Here is a 21910-nt window from a genome sequence, read left to right as displayed (position 1 = left end):
CCCGACACCTCTCAGGATGTACTCCGCGCGCCGCTGGTCCGCGCGTAGCGTCTCAGCGACCGACAGCGTCGCCAGCGAGGACGTCCGCGAGGGTGCGCACGGCCCGTGCCTGTGCGTCAGCCGCAGCACGGCCGACGTGCCGTTCCGCCGCGGCGCAGCTGAAAACCTCACCGAATCCCATCCCAGCCGACGAATCAGCACGCGCGCGCGCCATGACGAACTGAAATTAAACAACCGATGATCAGGTTGCCAGTATCCGCGTACCTGGGTCGGGCGCGCTGCACGTGGAGGCCGGCTCGAAGCTGGCGGCGGAGACGGTGACGTAGCCGGGCATCTCCCCCTCGGCGGCGCCATGACAGCGGGGCAAGAACCCGAGCGCGCCGGCGCACAGGAGCAGAGACACGAGCAGGCGCGCGCGGCGCGCCACGGGGGAGGATCTCATGGCGCCTCGGCTCGGCTCGGATGGGGCCAAAAGACGGTGCCTAAATAAGGAGGACCAATCGGGCCGCCGTCCCCGGCGGCGCGACGCGCGAGACGCGGGCGGGTGCGCCGGCGGGCGAGCGCATCACCTGTGGAATTCTCGGCCCCCTGTGGGCGGAGTCGCTGCCGCCCGAGTCTGATACGTTTTCCTCCCCACTTCTCCGTCCCACCGGCACGACCAGACCAGCTGTTGGGCACGAACGCACGATGCGAAACTGCGGTCCCCTTTCGGTACGCCGCTGCCAACACCGGGCGGCTTGACTAATCGATCCCAACCAGGTGCATAGAAGTATAGAACTGGCCGAGCTCAGCCGAATCGACCTGTGATCGAACGTAGCACCAGTCAAATTGGATGGACTTCGATCGGGTCAGTTTGATTGAAACTCGGCAGACCAGTGTGTGTACTCGGTCCTTGCAAGTTTCAGTAAAACTCCTCTTCCGGGTACGAACGAACTTGACAAACCAACCAACCAACCGATCAGATTCCTTTCCCATGAGGCCATGACATCCTCTTCGTCGAAGAAAAGGAGCCCAAAGCTGTGGCACACGATTCGTTACGGCACTTGGAGACCCTTGTTGTTCCCTCCCACTGACGGAGACCTTTATCTACCGCCCCCGGCCCGCCTCTTCCCAGAGCGCGCGGGTTTGGGATCTTGCTGGAGCCCGGCCGGGGCCAGCCAGGGCCGTCACCGTGACCGTGACAAGAGTGATGTGCCCGAAGGCGCCATCGCCTTGTAGTCACAGCATCTCCCGTGCTCCGCCTCCAGTCAGCGGACGCGCACTCCGCGTCCCTTTCGCCGGCGTCGCAAGCACCCCGCGCCCCCACCCGAACCTGATTGCTGGCAGCTGGCGTGCGCGCTGTCTCGGGCTGAGGCTGTGTCTCGGTGCCGAGGGCGGATTTGCCCGGACGATTCGGTGGTTTCGTGCGGCCATCCATTCAGGGAAAAAAAACATTTGCAGTGCGGAGTCCTTCTGCATGTGGTGGAGCGGGGCCGAACATGGCTGACGTGTTTGAGGATGATTTGCCTGGCCTTTCCTGGTAAGCAGGCTTGGTTGAAATGTCTTGTTCGTAGTGGAGCCGGCACTAGCTGATAGGAAGGCAGACAGGCACCCACGTTTTGTTTGGTGCTTACGAGTACGGGTGATCGGTCTGCAGAGAGACTAGCTCTTTTTTTCCCTCCAAAATCCCAACTTTGACACTATCCAAAAAAAAGATTCCCATCACATCAAATTTACGGTACATGCATGGAGTACTAAATGTAGATGAAATCAAAAACTAATTGCACAGTTTTGTTGTACTTTGCAACACGAATCTTTTGAGCCTAATTAGTCAATGTTTGGACAATAATTCACAAATACAAACGAAATGCTACAGTTGCGCATTTATGGCAAAATGTCAATTTTGCCACTTCCAAATTAGGAACTAAACAAGGCCGCAAGCTAGAAGAGTTCGGTTGCGTACTCGTGACGATGGATTTCCAAGTCAACTAGTAAAATACGTTTCTTGTTAGCGTGTCAAACCCTACACTAGGCCAGAGCCTACCATAGCACGTAGACACAGCCACACAGGTTGGAATTACCAACGAGCACAATCTTTTGTAAAGTTGCATTTCATTAAAAAATTGTACATACATCAATACTGTACAGTAAAATTCAATACGTCTTTTTTTTTATTTTCCTCCAGCCATACGAGTCGTGCAAATTGTGCACAATCCATGGCCCAAAAGAATATGCTGCTACCGTGCTACGCCGCGCAAACCCATGTCACAAACTCACAATCCTCTGAACGAGGGCCTCACGCTCACCAACGCCTCTCGTCCCATGGCCACCTCCCTTCGCCCCATCTCCATGCCGCAGTTCTTCCGCCCGGACGGCCGCCGGGCGTGCGCCGCCGCCCTCGCTCCTGCTTCCGGCAGTGGCCCCGCCGCGGCAGTCGGCGCCGGGGCTTCCACCCTCTCGAACCGGGCGGACCACTTGGCCAGCACGTACCGCGTGCGCCTCCACGGCGGCACGTGCATGCCCGCGCCGCGGATGGACTCCGCGGCCGTGGCGCACATTGCCGCGGCGAGTTCCTTCAGAGCCTCCGGCCTCGCCACGAGCACCGGCGGCAGGGACGAGAGGAGGTCCCGGTACTCGGCGCTAGGCCTCGCGATCTCGAACCCGGCCGCGACGTTCACCTCCACGATGTAGCGAGACGACGCCGACGACGGCGAGGAGCTCATTGTCACGTCGACGTACTCGTACGAGCCCGGCGCGGGGATGCTGCTGGTTCTTTCCCACGAGGATCTGCAGAGACCTGCATGGAGTACCCCCAAGCACAAGAGAGCTAAATGTTAAGGATCCGTGTCGCTTAACACGCTTCAAACAGTTTCTAATCTCGCGCTGTTAATGCATTGTGTCGATCTAGGAGTTCGAAACAAGAGTGCCAATTATGCTATTGATGAAAACTGAAGAGCATGAGGTATTGAGGTAGGAGTAGAATATTTACCGGCATTGAAACCCCTCGCCCGGAGCCGCTCCACGAGATGCTTCCTCATCCCGCCGCCGCCAACGACGACGGCCGGCCCGGCGTCTCGGACGATGCGCTCCGCCTCGGCGCGGATTCGTGCGGCTGCCGCGTCGGCCGCCGCGTCCGCCAGCGTCAGCCGCAGCGTTTCCTTCCACTCGGTACTCCGCGGCGCCACGGCGTGCTTGGCTACGACGCCGTCCGTGCCGTGCTCGCCGTATCCGTTGTAGAACTCGTTCACCAAACCCATCAGATCGTCGTCATCGTCGTCGGCATCCGCGCGCCGGGACGGCGCCGACGGGAGCGCGACGTTGCTGATGAACGGGCCCCGTAGTAGCCGAGCCCTCGCCGCCTCGTCTAGGGCCGCCGTTGCCTTCTTGTATGCACCCAACGATTCCATTGTCACCGTGCCGATGGCCGCGCTGATCTCGAAACCAAGGTGGGGGCGCCAAGAACAAATGATTTGGCCGTGGCGCCGCGCCGCCGATCGCGTGCGCCGGCGAGCAAGTTCCTCTTGTGGATGCCAATTGGCAGTGGCTGGCGTGTAGTTAGTTCCACGAGGGTGTTTATATATGTTTCGACGGGCGTGCAGAGGTAGAGCCGGATTGCTATTCTGCTAGTGCGTCCAGGTTCATTGTATAGTACGTCCAGATGCGATGAATCGGGCGCAACATGCGAATTCTGTGTTGTGTAGTAGAGTAGGAGTATAGATGTATGAAGTCTCTACACGTACACTATCACTGTCAGGATTGCTTCGCCTCGAGGAAATTTGGGCGAACACTGTTCAATCTTCAATCAAACACCACCGCTCCTGGTCATCCATGTACGAAACTACAAATGGATCTTCCCGTGTTTACTCCACATCGGTCGACCATACGTCCAGATACATAGCGCGTCATGCATGATTGTTGCCGTAGAAATACTTGCATACTTCAACAATGCTCCACAGAACACAGTACGGAGTAGGATGGATCCTCATTGCCAATAATCTGTGCCTCCGCTTGATCAAATAACGATTCACGTGATCACGTCAGCAATCGGATGCACATGAACTGATTATGGGATTATCGACTACGCGTAACGCACCATTTTGTTTTGCATCAATAAAACACAACAAAACAAAATAGCATGAAAATCGCGGAAGTTGTATGTGAAAGTAACTGAGATATGAACCACCATCCAGATTTTCAAACATCATTTACTACGACTAATGCCATAGTCACTCTACAGCGCGGGTCAGTTGCCAGAACCATTTCTCAAGTGCACAAAAGGGCAAAATACCCCTCTGAAAGCTAAACACCCCCCCGATGAGTATTCGATACACCTAGTAGTAGGTTACTTCAGCAACCTGGAGATTCAATAGCCTGAAATCATCTTAAGAGCTGTCCATCGGGTTATCAGTCGAAGCTGGGTTGGCCTTGGCCCCACCATTGTCATTGTTATCTGGGTTGACCCCAGCTGTCCCCTCGGCTCCAAAAGCGAAATTCGGGGGAACATCATTTGGGCCGACTCGCTCAAAAATGGAGATGGATGGCGCGGTCATTTGGTTGAACGTAGGTGCTTGGGTGTCACCTGCTGGTTTTGGGTAGCCAAATCCAAGAGAAGCAAATGATTCAGTGGGAATCACAGGTTGAGAACTGGGTCCAAAAAGCTTCTGCTCGTACTCCAGAAGCTCATTCTGAGAAGCTGCACAAAAGAAGCATGTCACAGTTAGTTTAGGATGATATGTTTGAATCGATCACGAATCTACTTTACATGGAAATGGAAATGCGTCTGTGAGAATAGGAGGTTAAGCTTGAGCTAAACAAGGTACAATAGACTAATCAAATGGTCTTCTTTTCACTAAGGAATAAAAACAATCAAATGGTTCCCAAAATTCTAAGAACAGATACGCTCAGAACACTGTACACTATCTTAATAAGGGAAGGGAACAAATCCAGTTTATGTTGTACGTGTCAAATGCATCAAGCAGTCAGGGTAAGGTCATCCCATTGCCTCTAGTTAAACTTGCAATGCTCAGGATACATTAACTCAGCTCCTAAAATTTTGATAAAACACATACCATCTCATTAAACTAAATATGAAATCAATTGCTTCCATACTGTTTACCAGTGCCTATTTACTATCTACAGTTCCCATATACAGTAAAATGCACTATAATTACTTCAGGCAATAAAATTATGAATCATTCGCTAGCAAGGAACCATGGATATAATCATAAATGCATGACGGACGATATCTTTGATTACTCAACAAACTATAAAGATTATAGAGCTAACCATCTGTCAGTTGAACCTGCGGCCGCCGGTCTTTCACCCACTGGAAAGACTGAGCAAGTCTCCATCCTCTAGACTTCATCAAGAAGGCTGCAACAATAGCTGCTGACCTAATAAATGCGTTCCAAAGAAATATTTATCAATCAATGATAACAATGCTGACAGTGTCAATGCTAATGAAAACTTCTCCACAAGCAAGTACCTGTTTTTTCCAGTCATGCAATGAACAAGAACGCGTGATTTATCTCTTTCACATTGTTCTGAAATTGCAGAGAGGGAAATCAAAATTTCCTATTAGTGACAATAAAGAGGTCTCATAGCTCAGTACATGAGAAGTAAAATACAATCCATCCTTTCACAGGAAAGTAAACTTCAGAAAGAAGCTCTAGGGGAAAGGCAGTCGTGCAACATACAAAAAGAAAATAACCTAAAGAATGACAGTACACATACAAATGTTTGTTCCATCTTAACAGATGGATGAACCAAGTCGAATGGAAGCATCCATTCAAAAATCAAGTCCAAACAATTATATAATGAACCTATTACTACAATGGGTAGAGAGGAAATGGAATATGTTAGTATGACATGCAGACGATACCTACTCAAGTTCAACATCAGGTAGCAACATATTTTTCACAGGGGCAACTTTAAGTGAAGAAAAATGTAGTCCATGACTCAGTGTGCACTTAATTCCACACCAAAATGCAGAGAGAGCAAAATGAATAGTACCTAGAAACCGGTTTGCGTCATCAAAATCCAAAGGCCTGTCGCGCTGAAGACTGTGATATGTGAATGAATTCTTGTATAGATTGTGGCAATCAGGCACAGTCTGTTAAGCAATAAACATAGCAATTAATCTTCAACTATCACACTGAAGGATGCACTAAACAGTCAAGGGAAAAAGTTATTTTAACAGTCAATAGCAGGAGTACACTAAAAGTTGGCTGTCAAGTATATGTCAGTCTATAGATTCAAAAGAAAAACGATATTGAGAAATTAGCCTGAAAAAGCCATTGATGTGAACATGATCTATATGACAGCAACATAACTAATACTGAACCCAAACAGGCTACACACATATATCTACCATGAAGATTATTAGATGTTGAATTGACATAGCTATCACAACGTGCTTAAACAACTTTTATGGTATGAAGGATTGGTACCTATCTCTGTGTAACGAAAACTATTTAAGAACATTCCAGAAACCATACCTTTGGTATTCTCCAATAAGCACAATCATCTCAGCTAAACTATCAGATTTTATAATTTCCAGATCCCATAGGAACACTTAACCAGTAAAGAAACCAATTATGAGTAATAATCACCATGGTATACTCCTCTTCCATCAGGATTTGCTAGCTACCAATTAGGTCACTACTCCAATTATCACAAGTGAATCGATTTTCTTCTATCAGTTTCAACCAAGCTGCGGACATTCAGTTACCATATGCTCTGTTTGAGTTTCACTTCCAGTTCAAATGAATCCTCATGTTAATTGTCACCTGCACTTCACCACAGTTTCCTTATGAGAAAATAGGTACTGTACCACAACTAAACTAAACAAAAACATTAGCCGTTTGTTTCATATACACCTACCTAAATAACCTTAAATTGATAGCATGTAGCCTGTCCTATGGACGATAACAAACCACAGATTGACCAAAGATATCCTCAATAAACCATGAACTGTCACAAAGTACAAAACCCTAGATCGCGGCCAACGCCATCCCTCCTCAGCTTCTTAATTTTATTTTGACAGGGAATCATTTTCCAACGTTACCACGCGGGATCGAAAATCGCAAACGAGGAATCGAACGGGGGCCATCCAGAAAAGGGCGGGGGATGCATTACGTACGTTGAGGATGTGGGAGACGTTGAGCGTCTTGAGGACCTCGGAGCGGGAGGCGTTGTCGTAGCTCCCGAGGAAGAGGAAGTCCTTGAGCACCTCGGTGGGGAAGGCGGACTCGTGCTTCGCCGGGGTGCCCTCCCCGTCCGACGGCTTCCACCGGTGGCCGCACACCCCGCAGACCTCCCCCTCCTCGTACTTGTGGTAGTGCCCGCAGATCCCGCACGGGTTCTCCCGCTCCCGCTTCCTCATCCCGTCCCCTTCCTTCCGCTTCCCCCCGCCGCCGCGGCGCTGCTTGATCAAGCAGAGCAGGGAAGGCGATTCGAGGTTATTCCCAGATTTTTCGTGGGGTTGGGTTTGGATTGAATCGACGGGGGGATTGGGGTTTTGAGTTGGTTGTTCGGTTCGTGGCGACGCCCACGGACTCAGGCAGGGGGAGATATCAGCCGTTGATGGGGTTCTTGACGGCTGAGATCTTGTAGGTGGTCCTCTTGATGGGGCCGTCTAATGGGCTCTGTACAAGGTTGATGAGAATTGAAATTGCGTGCACAAGGAAACGTGGTTGGTTCGATAGGAATTCGCCAAAATAAAAAATCTCAAATCTTGGTGCTCAATTGGAGGTTCTAAAATAGGAAAGAGGAAGCATTGACGCCTGCCTTAGTGCTGAATTAGGGGTTCGTCGATGACGTGCTCCTACTCAGGCTCAAACTCGATGCTGATGTCTCGATCTTTGAGTGCAATTATGCAAACTTAAATTACAATGTCATATAGATGATGTAAATGATGCATTTATGCATACAAATAAAAATAATTAGCAAAATCTTAAGCACTTTAGTTTTAACAAAAACTTGGTTATCGTTCAAAATCAGTCCAATGGCAGAATTACAAATAAATCTAAAAATTCCTGACGACATCGATGTTGGCGATTCCAACCACGCCACTAATCAGTGGCGGAGAATTTTAAATTATACCAAATTTTGAAGAAAGTTTGCACTGTCGGCCTGTCCTAATAAAGAAAAAAAAAACGAGTTTCTAGCTCCACCATTGCCATTAATGGTCATCGCAAATGCTCTGGTCCTAACATCTAAGTAACCTTCTAGCACAACTATGCCTCTGTATACGTAAGAGATGTAGACATCAGATCCACCCCCAGTCAAGTGAATCGAACAGGGCACTGTGCCAGATCGTTGACGTCGTCGAGGAGGGATGGCATACGAGCTTGAAGCCAAGCACTATCCGCGGCTCCATCTTCAACACGCCTGGCGGCATCAATGATGCTTGCGCCAAGCACTTCAGCACCATCTTGCACGACCTTGCCGATGTCAGCGGCCTCCGCCAGGTGGCGAATGGTCCTCGCTGCATTCATCAACAGCAGCAGTGCTTCGACGTCGTCACAGTCATCGCGTAGCCGGGGCAGGAAGTCGCGCTGGATCCGCGAGAGCTCGAACCGGGGCAGCCCGAACGTCATCCTCGCGAGATCGGACAGACGGCCCATCATGGTGCACGACCAGGATCTCCGCCTGAGCAGAGCGAACATGAGCCTGTACGAGTCGCACGAGATGCTGACTGAGTCCAACTCAACCAACTTGAGCACCAGACCCTGCTCCTCCCCGTCCCGAGCCTCCAAGGCCTGTATGTGGTGTAGAGGCTCAGCACTACTGGATGTGGTGGCGGAAACCTGAATCTAGGCCAGCATGGTCCAAAGAGCTTCTGCTCGTACGCCAGAAGATCGTGCTCAAAAGCTACAGAATAAATAGATTACAGTTAGCTTAGGATAATATATTTGAATTGACCATGAATCCACAATAATATTTCGAAATGGAAATGGATATCAGTGAGAATTAAAAGGACAACTATGCCCTAAAAAAGGTGAGTTGATCACTATAAACTAAGAAGAATGATAATAACTATAAACTGGTTCCCAAAATCCTCAGAGCAGTTCCCTTTCATAACACTCTGCACACTATCTTAATAAGGGAAGGGAACTGATCACCAGTTCATGTTGTATGTGTAAATCATGTTGCAATCACAATCAGGGTAAGAGGTCATCCCATTGCCTCCAGTGAAAGTTGCAATACTCGTGATACAATAACCTAGCTCCTAAATTTTTGATAAGACAAATACCATCTCAGTAAACTAAGCATGAAATCAATCTCTTTCATACTGTTTACCAGTGCTTATTCACTTTGTATTTGCCTCAGGTATAAAATTCTGAATCATTGGTTAGCAAGGACCCAAGGATACAATTACAAATACATGAGAGACAATATCTTTGATTGCTCAACAAACTTTAAAGGTTACAGGGCTAACCATCTGTCAGATGAACCTGGGGCCGCTGGTCTTTCACCCACTGGAAAGACTGAGCAAGTCCCCATCCTCTAGACTTCATCAAGAAGGCTGCAACAACATCTGTGACCTAACCAATGCGTTTATCAATCAGCAACACACTGCTGACAGTGTCAGTGCTAATGAAAAATTCTCCACAAGCAAGTACCTGCTGTTTCCAGTCATGCAATGAAAAGGAATGCGTGATTTATCTCTTTCACATTTTCCTGAAATTGCAGAGAAGGAAATGAAAATTTCCTATTCGTGACAAACGGCAATAAAGAGGTCTTGTAGCTCAAGTACACGAGAAGTAAAATAGAATCCCTTCACTTTTACATTTGTAAAAATTTCAGAAAGAAGCACTAGGGAAAAGGCTGTTGTGCAACATACAAACAGAAAATAACCTGGAGAAAGACAGTACACATACAAATGTTTATTCATCTTAACAGAGACATGAACCATGTTGAATGGAAGCATGCGCTCAAAAATCAAGTTCAAACAATTATATAATGAACCTATTACTACAATGGTAGAGAAGAAATGGAATATGTTAGTATGACAGGCAGAGGATACCTACTCAAGTTCAGCATCAGGTAGCAGCATATTTTTCGCAGGGGCAGCTTTATGTGGAGAAAAATGTAGTAGTCCATGGCTCAGTGTGTGCTTAATGCCACACCAAAAGTGCAGAGAGAGCAAAATGAACAGTACCTAGAAACCGGTTTGTGTCATCAAAATCCAAAGGCCTGTCACACTGAATACTGTGACACGTGATAGAATTCTTGTATAGATTGTGGCAATCAGGCACAGTCTGTTAAGCAATAAACATAGTGATTAATCTTCAACTATCGCACTGAAGGGTGCATGAAACAGTCAAGGGCAAAAATTGATTTTAACAGTCTAGCGGCAGGAGAGCCTAGATTGAGCTCTGGGTTTATCCTTGTATGATTTCCGCCAGCTCGCCATTGTTCTGCTCATACACTTGTGACACGTTCTTGGAAACTCAAAGAGCAAGGTTGAAGTCTACAAGCTGCGACCTGGTTGCTTCTAGGTTTACAGCCTCAGTTGCATTTTATGAAAGGTTATTCTGGGTTTTCTCTACTATTGTTTGCAGATATCAGCCCTGCACCTCAATTCTCATTCGCAGCTTGTTCTGCAACTGCATGTCGAAGGAAAATATAGTGGCTAAAGTTTTGTTTTCATGAGCTCATCACTGCAAAACTATGAAGTAGAGAAGTTTCAAAGGTTTTTTAATCTAACGTCAATCTGTGTGTGCAGTTTCCTTTGGATTTCATTTTGATACTTCAGTCCATTCGCATGACCACGAGTGGCGTTTATCTGATCCATGTTCTGAAATGGCAAGTCAAACAGAAATGACATCATGAAACTGAGATAAAAAGAATGCTCATAAAAGCTATATAAATCGAATATTCGGAAATTTTGAGCTAGTGATTTAGACCATATGCAACCAGACTAGCAAAACTTCTTAATTTTTTTTTGAAGTAAAGGTTTATTTCCATCTGCAACTTTGATATTGCTATCTGCTTCAACGGGGTGTCAGATTGAACTATTCGGTATTCCTGATTCGGCATTTCATTGGTATATTTTCATTACTAATTTCTTCTAGCCTCTAAGTTTTGAAAACACTCAACCAGTGATGACACCATATTCAAATCACTAGTATATGATATGTAACTTTCTTTATTGAATGAAGATAGTATTATCAATAGCTATGTGACACAAGAAATCTTATTTAAAATACTGATAATACGATCTATAGCAATCTGAATACTAAATGATACTAATAATTGGTTCTGTGCTACTTCATGTTCATTATGTTGTTTTGACAGCAAGTTTTCAATTCTACTGACACAACGTTATCAATCAGATAATTGTCAAACACCAATGTGGTGTCGTAAAACAGACATACATGAATCTGTGGCTGATGATAAAAGGAAGGAAGCAAGATAGGATGGTGACTACTTCTCACCTTGTATTGTTACTACCAGCTAAAGGAATGGTAGGAGGTAGTGCAGTGGAGAAAATTGATGCCTGGTGCAGCTAATGCTGTGAAAAGAGCAAAACGATGAAGGATTTGGAAGAGAAAATTTGGTGTCTTCCTATGTGCAGATAGAAAAATTACTGTCTTCCTATGTTCTGATTTTTCTTTCTGCACTTCATCACAGTTTTCATACGAGCAAACAGGTGCCATAAGTCCACCACTACACAAAACAAAAACGTTGGCCATTTGTTTGCTATACACTAAACCTACCTAAATAACCTTTCAGGCAACAACAGCACAAACTGCAAGCATGTAGCATGTTCTATGGATGATGACAAACCACAGATTCACCAAAGATATCCTCAATAAACCATGAATTGTCACAAATTACAAAAAAAAAAACCCCCTAGATGGCGCCAACACCGTTACTCTCCAACTTCTTTATTTCCATTTTGACGGGGAACCATTCTCCAACTTTACCACGCAGGATCAAAAATTGCAAACGAGGAATCAAACGGATGGGTAATCATTCTCCAACTTTACCACGCAGGATCAAAAATCGCAAACGAGGAATCAAACGGGGGCCATCCAGAAAAGGGCGGGGTGCGCAGTACGTACGCTGAGGATGTGGGAGATGCTGAGCGTCCAGATGACCTCGGAGCGGGAGTCGTTGTCGTAGCTCTTGAGGAAGAGGAAGTCCTTGAGCACCTCGGTGGGGAAGGCGGACTCGCCTCGCCGGGGTGCCCTCCCCCTCCGACGGCTTCCACCGGTGGCCGCACACCCCGCAGACCTCCCCCTCCTCGTCGTACTTGTGGTGGGGTCCGCAGACCCCGCACGTGTTCTCCCGATCCCGCTTCCTCATCTCGTCCCCTTCCTTTACCCGCCACCGCCGCCGCCGCCGCGCTGCTCGATCCCCGCGGGAGATCGCAGTGGGAGGGATCGCGTGTGTGCCTGGGCTGGGCTGGTTGATTTGGGGCTTTGATTTAATGGAATTGCTGATTCCTTTCAAGGCCAAATAAATTATCAATGCTGATCCGACGCCAAATAAATCGGTGGGAATTATTATAAAAGAAAGGAAAAGAAATCGTGGAAATTATTATCAATGCTGTCCAGGGTGGGACCTCATCAACAGTTAAACAAAAAAAAATCATCATCTAAAAGTAGCCACGCCTTTTCGGCCTCCCTCCCATGCTGGCACCTGTGGCCTCCTCCCACACTTCAAACCGGGGCCTCCTCCCCACGTTGGCAGTTCATCCCTCCCATTGGCGCTTGCGGCACCCCTCTCGTGCTCTCTTCTCCGACGGCTCCCCAACCATGTTCTCCGGCGTTCCTCGCCTCGCTCGCGTCGCGAGCGCCCTCGCGCACCGCAGGCATTACGTCGTCGCGGTGCTCCGAGGGGGCGATGGGGCAAAGCCAATTACGTTCAAGCTCTCACTCCCCTGGAAGAAAGCGCCGCTGCTTAAGCCCTGCGGCGAAGCCGCTAACCCTATCCTGAGAGTGCTGTCTCCGAGCGCGTCCAGTTGTAAGGACCATTCCCGGGTGACTATCACCCTGGCCGAGAATAGTGGGGTGATAGCGTCCGTGGAGCTGTTACCTAAGACACCGGAGGCCATGGTGGACATGTCAGAGGATGAGGAGAAGGAGGCCATGGCTAGCACAGAAGAGGACGAGGACGAGGAGTTCTGGGTCTACACATCATCAGAGGACGAAGATGAGGAGGACGAAATCTACCCTGCCATGGAGGAGTCTTCGGGGGATGCTTTGATGATGGATCTCTTCTACAAGGGAGGGGCCGCTGAGCGTGCCATGGAGGAGGCTGAATCGAAATACACGGTGCCTGATCGCAAATGCTCCGGGATCAGAAGGCCCCCATCCTCCTTCCTGATGGATTTCTCGTACTGGCCGCATGATTCGTTCGCGAGTGCTGTTGTTCTACAAACAGATGGTTTGCTTTTCATCTCTCATCCTTGTATAATTTGTTGCATCCACGTCCCTTTTTAGTGACAAAAAGCTTGAGGAATGAATAAAAAGTCCTACTAGTCAGACCATGTCCCTTGTTCAGTATTTCTACACGGTGCCTGATCACTATAATTTGTTTCATCTCTCAGCTACTAGTCATAAGATTGATGTGTTTATGTTTATTTTTTGCAGAGCAAGGTGATTGCATCTGGCAATCATCATGGAGCTTCAACGTGGAGACTGATTCTGTCAATGAAAATATATCAGACCCACGGGATGTACAAGGACCCATAGTGGTTAGTAGTATCTTCTATTATACATTTGCTACTAGCTAGTGTACTACTAATACTATCTGCTCATCATGGGTCCATGGTAAACCATTGCTTAGGCCTTGTCCCAGTATCATGATCAGCGTCTAGAGTACACAGGCGTCATTTGTGGCTCAATTCTTGAAAAGTTCAAGATCTCCTTCGATACTCATTATGAAGTGAAAGAGTTGCTCGGTAAGTTAGTAATTAAGCCATTCTTGAGGGATTGTCTCAGTCACATTTCATTATATAATCGGTGCAACTATGTTAGGAGCTGGAGCGGAAGGTGAGGTGCATAGGTGTGTATCTCTGGATAATTCACACAGCTGTGCCATAAAGTGTTCAGCTTCTGAGCATGTAGATGAGGAGCCAAGGTTAGTGCATTGTATATTTTATATATGTATGTATGTTAGTTCATTGTATCTTTGGTTGTTAGGAACTTAGGATACCCTTCGATTCACTGTCTATATCTCAACAATTATGCATGTTGATATATAGTAATCTTCTATATTTAGGAACTAAACCCTTGAGGATTAATATGTGTGGCACCTGGTTGCTATGTGCAGTGTGCCTATTTTATACTAACTAGAATCCTATTTTGCTTGTTGACACAACTTAGGGCCTCCATCTGTCCTATTTAAACTAAAAATGGAGAAGAATACACAATTTAGGGCCTCCATCCGTCCGTCTATATTTTTCTTTTTTTAAAGACATTTCCATCTTTTTCTAAAGTGTCTTGTGAGGGTTATGTGGAGGCTCCAATTAGTAATAGTAAGATGAAACACAACAAACCTGCTTGTTGTATGCAGTATGCTTCTCATTTCCCTCTCAATTATTTCGATATGAAAACAAAAGTCTTTGTTTAATTTGTTAGTATGCAATACACTCCTCTTACCAGGGAGTCTATGACCATGAGGATGCTTTGTCACCCACATGTTAGAAGGATTTATTCTGCGTGGGCAGAGGACAAACCAGATACAGGTGCAAAGGAGTACCCAGTTTTCTTAGCACAGGAATTCTTCAAATGGTGCGCAAAATGTACTTTTGTTTATACTAACTGTTGATCATCTATATTGACTCAATCATCTATATTGATTAATGCCTTCTTTTTAGTACCCTTGAGGACTATCTTGATGAAAATCCTGTTAAGTCAATTTGTGATCGAGTCAAGATCTTTACCCAAGCAGTTTCTGGACTAAGATATTTGCACTCAAAAGGTATTGTCCATCGGGACATCAAGCCCAACAACATATTTCTTGATGACCATGGTGATGCGAAGATTGGAGATTTCGGACACAGTAAGTATAATAACTAGATTGTTTACATTCGTGCAACTGAATATTATTTTAATTGTATCTATTTTTGTCAGGTGGGTTAATTTCTTCAGAATCATGTTCTCATGGGGGAAAATTGTATGGGACACGGCTATATGGGTCACCTGAGCTTCTGCTGATGCAAAAACATGGTGTAAAGGTACTTTCATCTTAGCATTCACGCAGCACATGAGGGTTCCATACATTGGCCAAGTGTTGGAATTTGATTTCTGTTCAATTTAGAGCGACGTCTTCAGCCTTGGCATGGTGTACGCCGAGCTCTTTGGACCATCGGCTGCAGCTGCCGAGCGCGCCGAATGGCTTCTCAAGCTCAGGATACTAGTTCTGTCTCCCCAATGGAAGAAGTACCCGTTTTCAACGTGGCGAAATTCGGAACTTTCCAAGGACTGGACTGGAGATGCGTCCCTTATGAAGATAATGTTGGAACCGTCACCTGAAGAGCGCCCATCATGCGAGGACATACTGGTACACTCAAAAGACCACCGGTTTCCGTAGGATTATATATGTTCTTGCTTCTCTTGTGTCTCATTGTTACTGCCATTTTTGCAGGACCTGCTGTGACTGTGAGGCCAGGAAGTTCTCTGCAGCGTGCTTTGAAGGTTCGGTTCAAAAGATCGCCATTCCCACCCGAGGATTGCAATTCGTTGGCTTATGTATCATAGTGCTTCCATTTTTTGCAGGCGATGCTTGCCCCAGTTGAATTTTGTAGTGATAGTTGAAGGCACCGAACAGGAGATGTGCAATGGAGGTCCAATATGTGTACAATATTAGTGAGCTTGTCGGTCTCTTGTTTTCTTTCTCCCTGTAACCATTTCCCCGGAGGCTGGACCCCCTGTTAACTACTACTACTAGTACTACTTACGGAGTAGCTGTTATGCATGGTAGAATCACATGTTCTTCGATGACCGGTGCTTTACTCTTACGCACATTAGTTATAACCTTCTTACCCATGCCTGCGTCACTGCGTGTTTTGTGTGCGCACCCTGGTCAGCTTGAGGCTATGGTGCTGGTGGTTCTTTTGCGCATGCTAGCCTTTGATAGTTGAGTTCCATGAAGTGATGGCGTATTGGTACATATTGCTGTAAAATAAATTTTGGTGCACAGCACGAACAGCTGAAAAGAGAAGTGGAGACAGATATGCATGATCGATTACATATATGTTGAAGAAGCTGGTGCTGAACAGTGATGGGCCAAGCACAACAGGCGAACTAGTTAGTACCAGGAAGGGCTGCCGCTGCGAAGGGTTTGTGGAATCGAGGCCTTTTTTTTTCAAGACAAAGTTCAGAGGTGCAGCAGGCTATGCTTCAAATCTCGATCTGCTTCGTGTACATGTGGATGGTGTACGAGTTGAGCCGTTGTCTTGGTACGGAGTTCGCCTCTCCGTCCGGGTTGCATCGGCCGGCTCACACCAGCACCTCCGAATGCCTTGGAACTGCAAGGAAAACGGCAGCGCTTTCTGACATCCAGCGTAGTAGGTCGGTGCTTGGTATACGCGGATGACGCGATCCCAATCGGCCAGCCCACTTCTGCAGGTATACTTGCATTGGTCTCCAAAATCTACGTAGGTGCTCTGCTGCGACGATGAGCCCCTGCAGTGAGCAAATCCCTTCTCCGTTTGTTGGGGTGCCGTGCATCTTGATTCCACAATTCCTCCTGACTAGTTATCCTCTGGACGACCCCGCTCGTACTCGTGTTCAGTTCACTTGCTGCCAGCCTGCCGCCGCGTATCTGTGTATGCAAAGCCCAGCCACGACGCAAGGCCGGCTGGCCCCTACTTCTGTTGAGAAAGAAAGCATGCACGGTCCAGGCGAGAAAAGAAGGCACTTAACCGGCTGCAACCGTAGCTGCTTTTCTTGGCGAGCTGGGTCAGCAACGGGGGAAGACAAAAACAATTTTTCTTGCACGGCATTTTTAAAACGTCCGATTTCAGTTCTCGAGCTTCCGCCGAACAGAATGTCCCAAGTGCACATGTGTCTTCACGAGGATCTGAGGCTCTGAGCGAGAAATTATACTGTGGCAAACTGGTAACCCAGATTTTATATATAACACGCACATCTCAAATCTTTCATTACATGGCTAAGGTGACCACTGCTCGAGCGTAGCGTTCTACTATTCCTCTGCGGCCAAAATGTAGCCATCTCATCTATACTTTGCAGTGTAGTATTCCTGCCCCCAAAAAAATGAACACAGTGACAGGAGGGTTACATTATGGATAGAACTAATGCAAAACTACCTCCTTTCCTAAATATATGATGTTTAGGCAAATTAGATTATTTTTGAACTAGTTTGCTTGTTCCAAAAGATATATATTCGATCAACAACAGAGGTGTATATTAGTATTTGCTTGTTCATAGTTTACTTCAGTTGGGGAACACGATACCGCGCATCAGTTGAGGGCTAAAAGCTCTTGCTCTCAATCTAATTTGTATTTATTCCCTAACTTTGTGTCTGGTTACGAATGAAAAAGTGGAATAAGGATTGAAAGATTGTATGGACACTTAAACCTGTCATGTGCTTAACATCGTTAAGAAATGCAGAGAGGTCGAGGGATTGGAAATTTTATAAGTCTTAAGTTGCAATTTGTTGGCGTTTTCTCTTTTCTAAAAAGGCCAATAGTTTTAAATGATCATAAATATCTGCTTTCCTAATTTGGGTGGACCAAATTGAAGGTACATGCAGTGGAGATTAGTTATTACTGAAGGCAAATTAAATTAGCTTCAAAACCAACTGTATTATATTTTGTCTACAGTGCGGGTAATTTTCTTCATCTCTTCTTTTAATTATGCAACTATTTTAACACAGTATCCAGAGGTCATCACTATACTAAGGACCTCAAAACTAATGTTACTCGCCCTTATTTTTTGCATCTAGGTTCTCATTTACACCTCAAGTAATAATTGTTATACTTCTTTACCAAGGATTGCATCTTTTTAGAACCGACTCTGTTCAAATTATTTATGAAAAAGCATGTTGCCATTTGTCTCAGTACAACATAGGTTTAACTATATAAACGTGATTTACATGACATCATGTCGAATTTCCTTTTTCCATCCCACAGCAATGCACAGGGTTTTCACAAGTATTTTCGCAAAAAAAGGGGTTTTCACAAGTATAACAAATTTCTGTTAACAACAGTCACGACTTAACCTATATCCTAGAGAACCCAGCCCAACTCATATATAAACCCCTCAATCATCGACAAGATCATCTGTAGGCAGTAAGCTAAGAGTTTAAATAAGATGTTCCTTATACGAAACAATGCTCCAACTCTGTATGAAATGAAAAGGCAATAAAGATCATTAAAATATACCTTAACGCCTTCCACTGCATTTTTTGCTTCAGGGTTGCTACTGAAGTGATCATGGACCAGCTTGAAACAAAAATAAAGGGTAAAACCAACTCAGAATAAAATATTATTTTGAGTAAGATCAAGGGCCGAGTGTACAGACGAAGAAATAAGTCCAAGAAAAAGGTAATGAGAAATGCTTGTGCATTCTCCTATTCAATGGCATACTACAATTAATTATATTCTTTTTGCATCATTAAAGTAGGATACATTATGGAAATATCTCAATAACTACACTTGTTTTACTATGGACAAATATTCTAAAGTGGCACCTCCTGAGAGAGGATAAATATTGTGAGACAGGGCATGTTATCACACAAAGATGCATTGTTCCATAATATTTTATTTCTTTCCTGTTAGAGCCACTTATCAAGAAATGTTAACATGGGTTATGTTTTTGAAACTTTATTAACATGGGTTATTGTCAGGAAAAGAATTACTGCATGGCAGTGGGCAGTGGAAGTGAGCCATGTTCTTGAGAAGTGAAAACAGATACTACTTAATTATTTTCCAGATTTGTTTGGTAGTAGTTACATTATATTTGGTGAGTGCTTCATTGTTAATGCATGCATTTTCTTGCTCCCTGCCTTGTGTAATTCCTGTCAGTATTTCAATCCACAATTTAACCTAGCCAGTGAGGTTGTTCATCCTGGGCGTCCCTATGCGAAGCATATTTCTGGTGTTAGCGCTAGGATATGTAATGGCAACGTATTGAGCATCTTCCAGTACCAGTCTCAAAATTTCAAGTCATAAGCAAATGCAGAGAAAAATGGTAGCACTCAGGGAAAGCAAAGAAGGATGACTGACAGGCAAGAGAGGAAAAGGATACCTGCAATATTTTGTTCAGTGACTTTGCAAGGGCTAGCTTCAAGTCACCAGGCTGCAGAGCACCACTTGCATAATCATTTGTAAGCTCCTCCATGCTCAGGAATGTCCTGTATATGATAGTCGATAGTAGTCGTACCAGATTTATAGCATGGTATATACACACGAATCTTCTGCGAATGAATTCACTTATTTGTAGCTTGTTAATGCCTTGCTACTTTTTTTAGTCATGATACAGACTGGATGAAATAAGGTCAATTACATGAATAGTGCTTGTCACGAAACATGCAGTAGTGACTTGCCAGAGAAACTTACTTATCACCACCATCCTCTTTCTTCCGAACCACCTCAAACTTTCCATGCCACGGTAAGATGATATATTTTATGTACTCCAAACACGGATTGCCTCCCACCAATTTTGGAGGGCAGAAAGCATGTATTATTTTTCAACTGATATCAACCTGCAATGCATCAAATGTCAGTATTGAACAATCCCATTTGTAAAACTATCAAAAATCAATGATTTCCCAAGACAAACATCAGCTAGTGAACAACATGAAGCAGCTGATTTTGATATCTCTATGGTTACACTGGTTGACACAAAACAAAATTTTACACAACATACAAGATAATTATTTTCACATATAGGATCAAGTAACAAAAGGACTAGTAAACAGGTTAATGACACTAGTTCCTTTCTTAAAGTGCATAAGAGAAAAGTCGCTTCTTCTGAATAAAGAATGAGTCCATGATAGAACTAATAACAGAAATCACATCTGTTTTCCCATCCTATTCAATATATATTTGCTTCCGACTGAGCCATGCGGACTGTAATGTCATACTCTTGCATAGCCCATAGGTACTGAAGTGAACTATTGTTACTCGTCTTCCCGAACCAAGATGGTTTTCTTTACACTATATGAAAATTGCGTGGAAAGTTAGATTGGATTGATGAGGGATAGATGTTACAATATATAGGGGTGAGGAGATCCTAAGCTTATGGAAACAGGGCCGGCTAAGGATCTCCTCCTATCTCTAATCAATCTATCGGGGGCCGGCCGGGCTATAAGCCACGGGAGCACAGGCCCATATACACACACACACAACTTGCTAACACTATTGTTGTACTGCCCTATGAATAGCGCGCAAGAGTTGCAAAAATGACTGGCTCTTGTATCAAAATATTTGAAATAAAATTATGTTTGCTATACAAAAAATGCAAACAACTAGTGTCATCAACCTGTGTCAACAACTAGTACAGATATATATAGCAACGTTAGCATTACAGAGGTTCTAATATTACAGTGCAGACCTCATTATCTTCCATGTAGATAGCCAGCAACGAATTTCTCCTATGTTCTTCTTCAGGGTATTGTAACAAATTAGGAAGTATATCTGTAGGATGCGTGCCTGAGTATGCTTTAGTGCATGTATGTAGTGTGCATGTGTCTTTTGTCTTGACATAGATTACCATTATACAAGGATAAAATACCGAGGTATATTCACAATAAACAAACTGGAAGAACAACTAAATACAAAATCTAAAGATACTGTGTGACAACGCAATTGGCTTATTCCGCCTTTTTACACGCTTGCAGTATTCTCTAGCTAACAAGTTGGCCTCATGCTGACCCATGCCCAACAGCCATATGTCAACCTGCAACTTAGAATGTTTCCATAGATGTACATGAATAAATGTTTGTAAAATGTTCACTATAAAAGCTATACATGTCAGGCAAAGTATAGATGCATATTTTACATTACTGATTTATTACAGGATATTAGCAATCAGTCAAATCTCCTCTGATTTGATGGATACAGCAAATTTTGGTGTGTTGATATAAAACCTCATGGTGTTTAAGAATACGATAAAAGCATCCAAATCTCAAAAAACATTAGGAAAATTACAAACTGCAAGTTGGAGAAGATAAAAAAGAAGGATAAACTAATTATATTGCATCGTTCTTGACTACCTTAATTTTAAAAATTCCAGCGTTTAAGGTGCGCATTAGATTGCTATTTCAGCAGTTATAAATAGATTAGCAGTCAAAGACAAAGTTAACTGACACATGCCATAGCGACGCATTTGTAAACAGAGATGTGACTAACAAATCTCCTAAGATTCAGGGGCAGGGCTAAGTTGTATTAGGGAGGCGCACAGCACATGCACCATGGTAAATCAAGATTTTGCTAGTAAATTTACTCATATCTGCCGCATGTTACTTTGAAATTGCATCTGTTTCTCAAGTGCACCACTGTCCTTTTGGTGCTATAGCTTTGCCCCTGCTAAGGTTGAAAGTTTTCAAAGAGGAAAAAAAATAACCTTCTGAAATAATATGGTAGCACACTGCAAGGAAGGGTAAAATGCATCAGCAGAAGTGAATTCTTCAAAGGGATCTCTACTCCCATAACATCTGCAGGTAAACAGAAATGAAATGACTTGCATGTTCAAATGAACCTCCATTTGATGCTCCAATTTAATGACTGCCAAGTGAAATACATATTAAATACTCAAATAATCCAAACAAGAATATACCTTTTTATTCTATGCAGTGTGGTCTTTCTTGAAACATCCATGGCGAGTGGCCAATATTCATCGGCATGTCGATTTATTTCATCTGACAACCACACTAGCTCTACCCTATCAAGAGCCATGCCAGCTGCTTTCCACATCTCAATATTGTACAAGCCAATAGTCTGCAT

General features: G+C 44.9%; 3 protein-coding genes and 2 pseudogenes across 3 annotated transcripts in view; all 5 read right to left on the bottom strand.

Moving 5' to 3' along the window:
- LOC101781939 overlaps nucleotides 1-865 on the bottom strand; it is a 1013-nt gene extending 148 nt beyond the window's left edge. The window contains exons 1-2 of the mRNA XM_004955118.2: nucleotides 265-865; nucleotides 7-158 (exon numbers count right to left, since the gene is read on the bottom strand). Coding sequence (XP_004955175.1) covers nucleotides 7-158; nucleotides 265-442 — 330 coding nt within the window. The 5' untranslated portion in view covers nucleotides 443-865. The remainder of the gene's footprint in view (nucleotides 1-6; nucleotides 159-264) is intronic.
- Nucleotides 866-2074: 1209 nt separating this feature from the next.
- On the bottom strand, nucleotides 2075-3487 carry LOC101759510. Its single transcript, XM_004953658.3, has 2 exons — nucleotides 2969-3487; nucleotides 2075-2776 (listed from the first exon to the last, which is right to left on the bottom strand). Exons 1-2 carry the CDS (start codon nucleotides 3384-3386, stop codon nucleotides 2253-2255), a joined length of 942 nt encoding a protein of 313 aa, XP_004953715.1. The 5' UTR covers nucleotides 3387-3487; the 3' UTR covers nucleotides 2075-2252.
- A 643-nt stretch (nucleotides 3488-4130) lies between these two features.
- On the bottom strand, nucleotides 4131-7495 carry LOC101759102 (protein-tyrosine-phosphatase IBR5). The gene is made up of 5 exons (XM_004953657.4): nucleotides 7121-7495; nucleotides 5992-6091; nucleotides 5465-5522; nucleotides 5266-5372; nucleotides 4131-4672 (listed from the first exon to the last, which is right to left on the bottom strand). Exons 1-5 carry the CDS (start codon nucleotides 7361-7363, stop codon nucleotides 4362-4364), a joined length of 819 nt encoding a protein of 272 aa, XP_004953714.1. The 5' UTR covers nucleotides 7364-7495; the 3' UTR covers nucleotides 4131-4361.
- Nucleotides 7496-8030: 535 nt separating this feature from the next.
- LOC101758696 lies at nucleotides 8031-12496 on the bottom strand (annotated as a pseudogene).
- A 5770-nt stretch (nucleotides 12497-18266) lies between these two features.
- On the bottom strand, nucleotides 18267-21910 carry LOC101781530 (annotated as a pseudogene).

The sequence above is a fragment of the Setaria italica genome, chromosome I (genome assembly GCF_000263155.2).
Source record: "Setaria italica strain Yugu1 chromosome I, Setaria_italica_v2.0, whole genome shotgun sequence".
Lineage (NCBI taxonomy): Eukaryota > Viridiplantae > Streptophyta > Magnoliopsida > Poales > Poaceae > Setaria > Setaria italica.
Note: the sequence above shows the minus strand (reverse complement) of the source record. Positions and strands in the feature narration are given on the sequence as shown.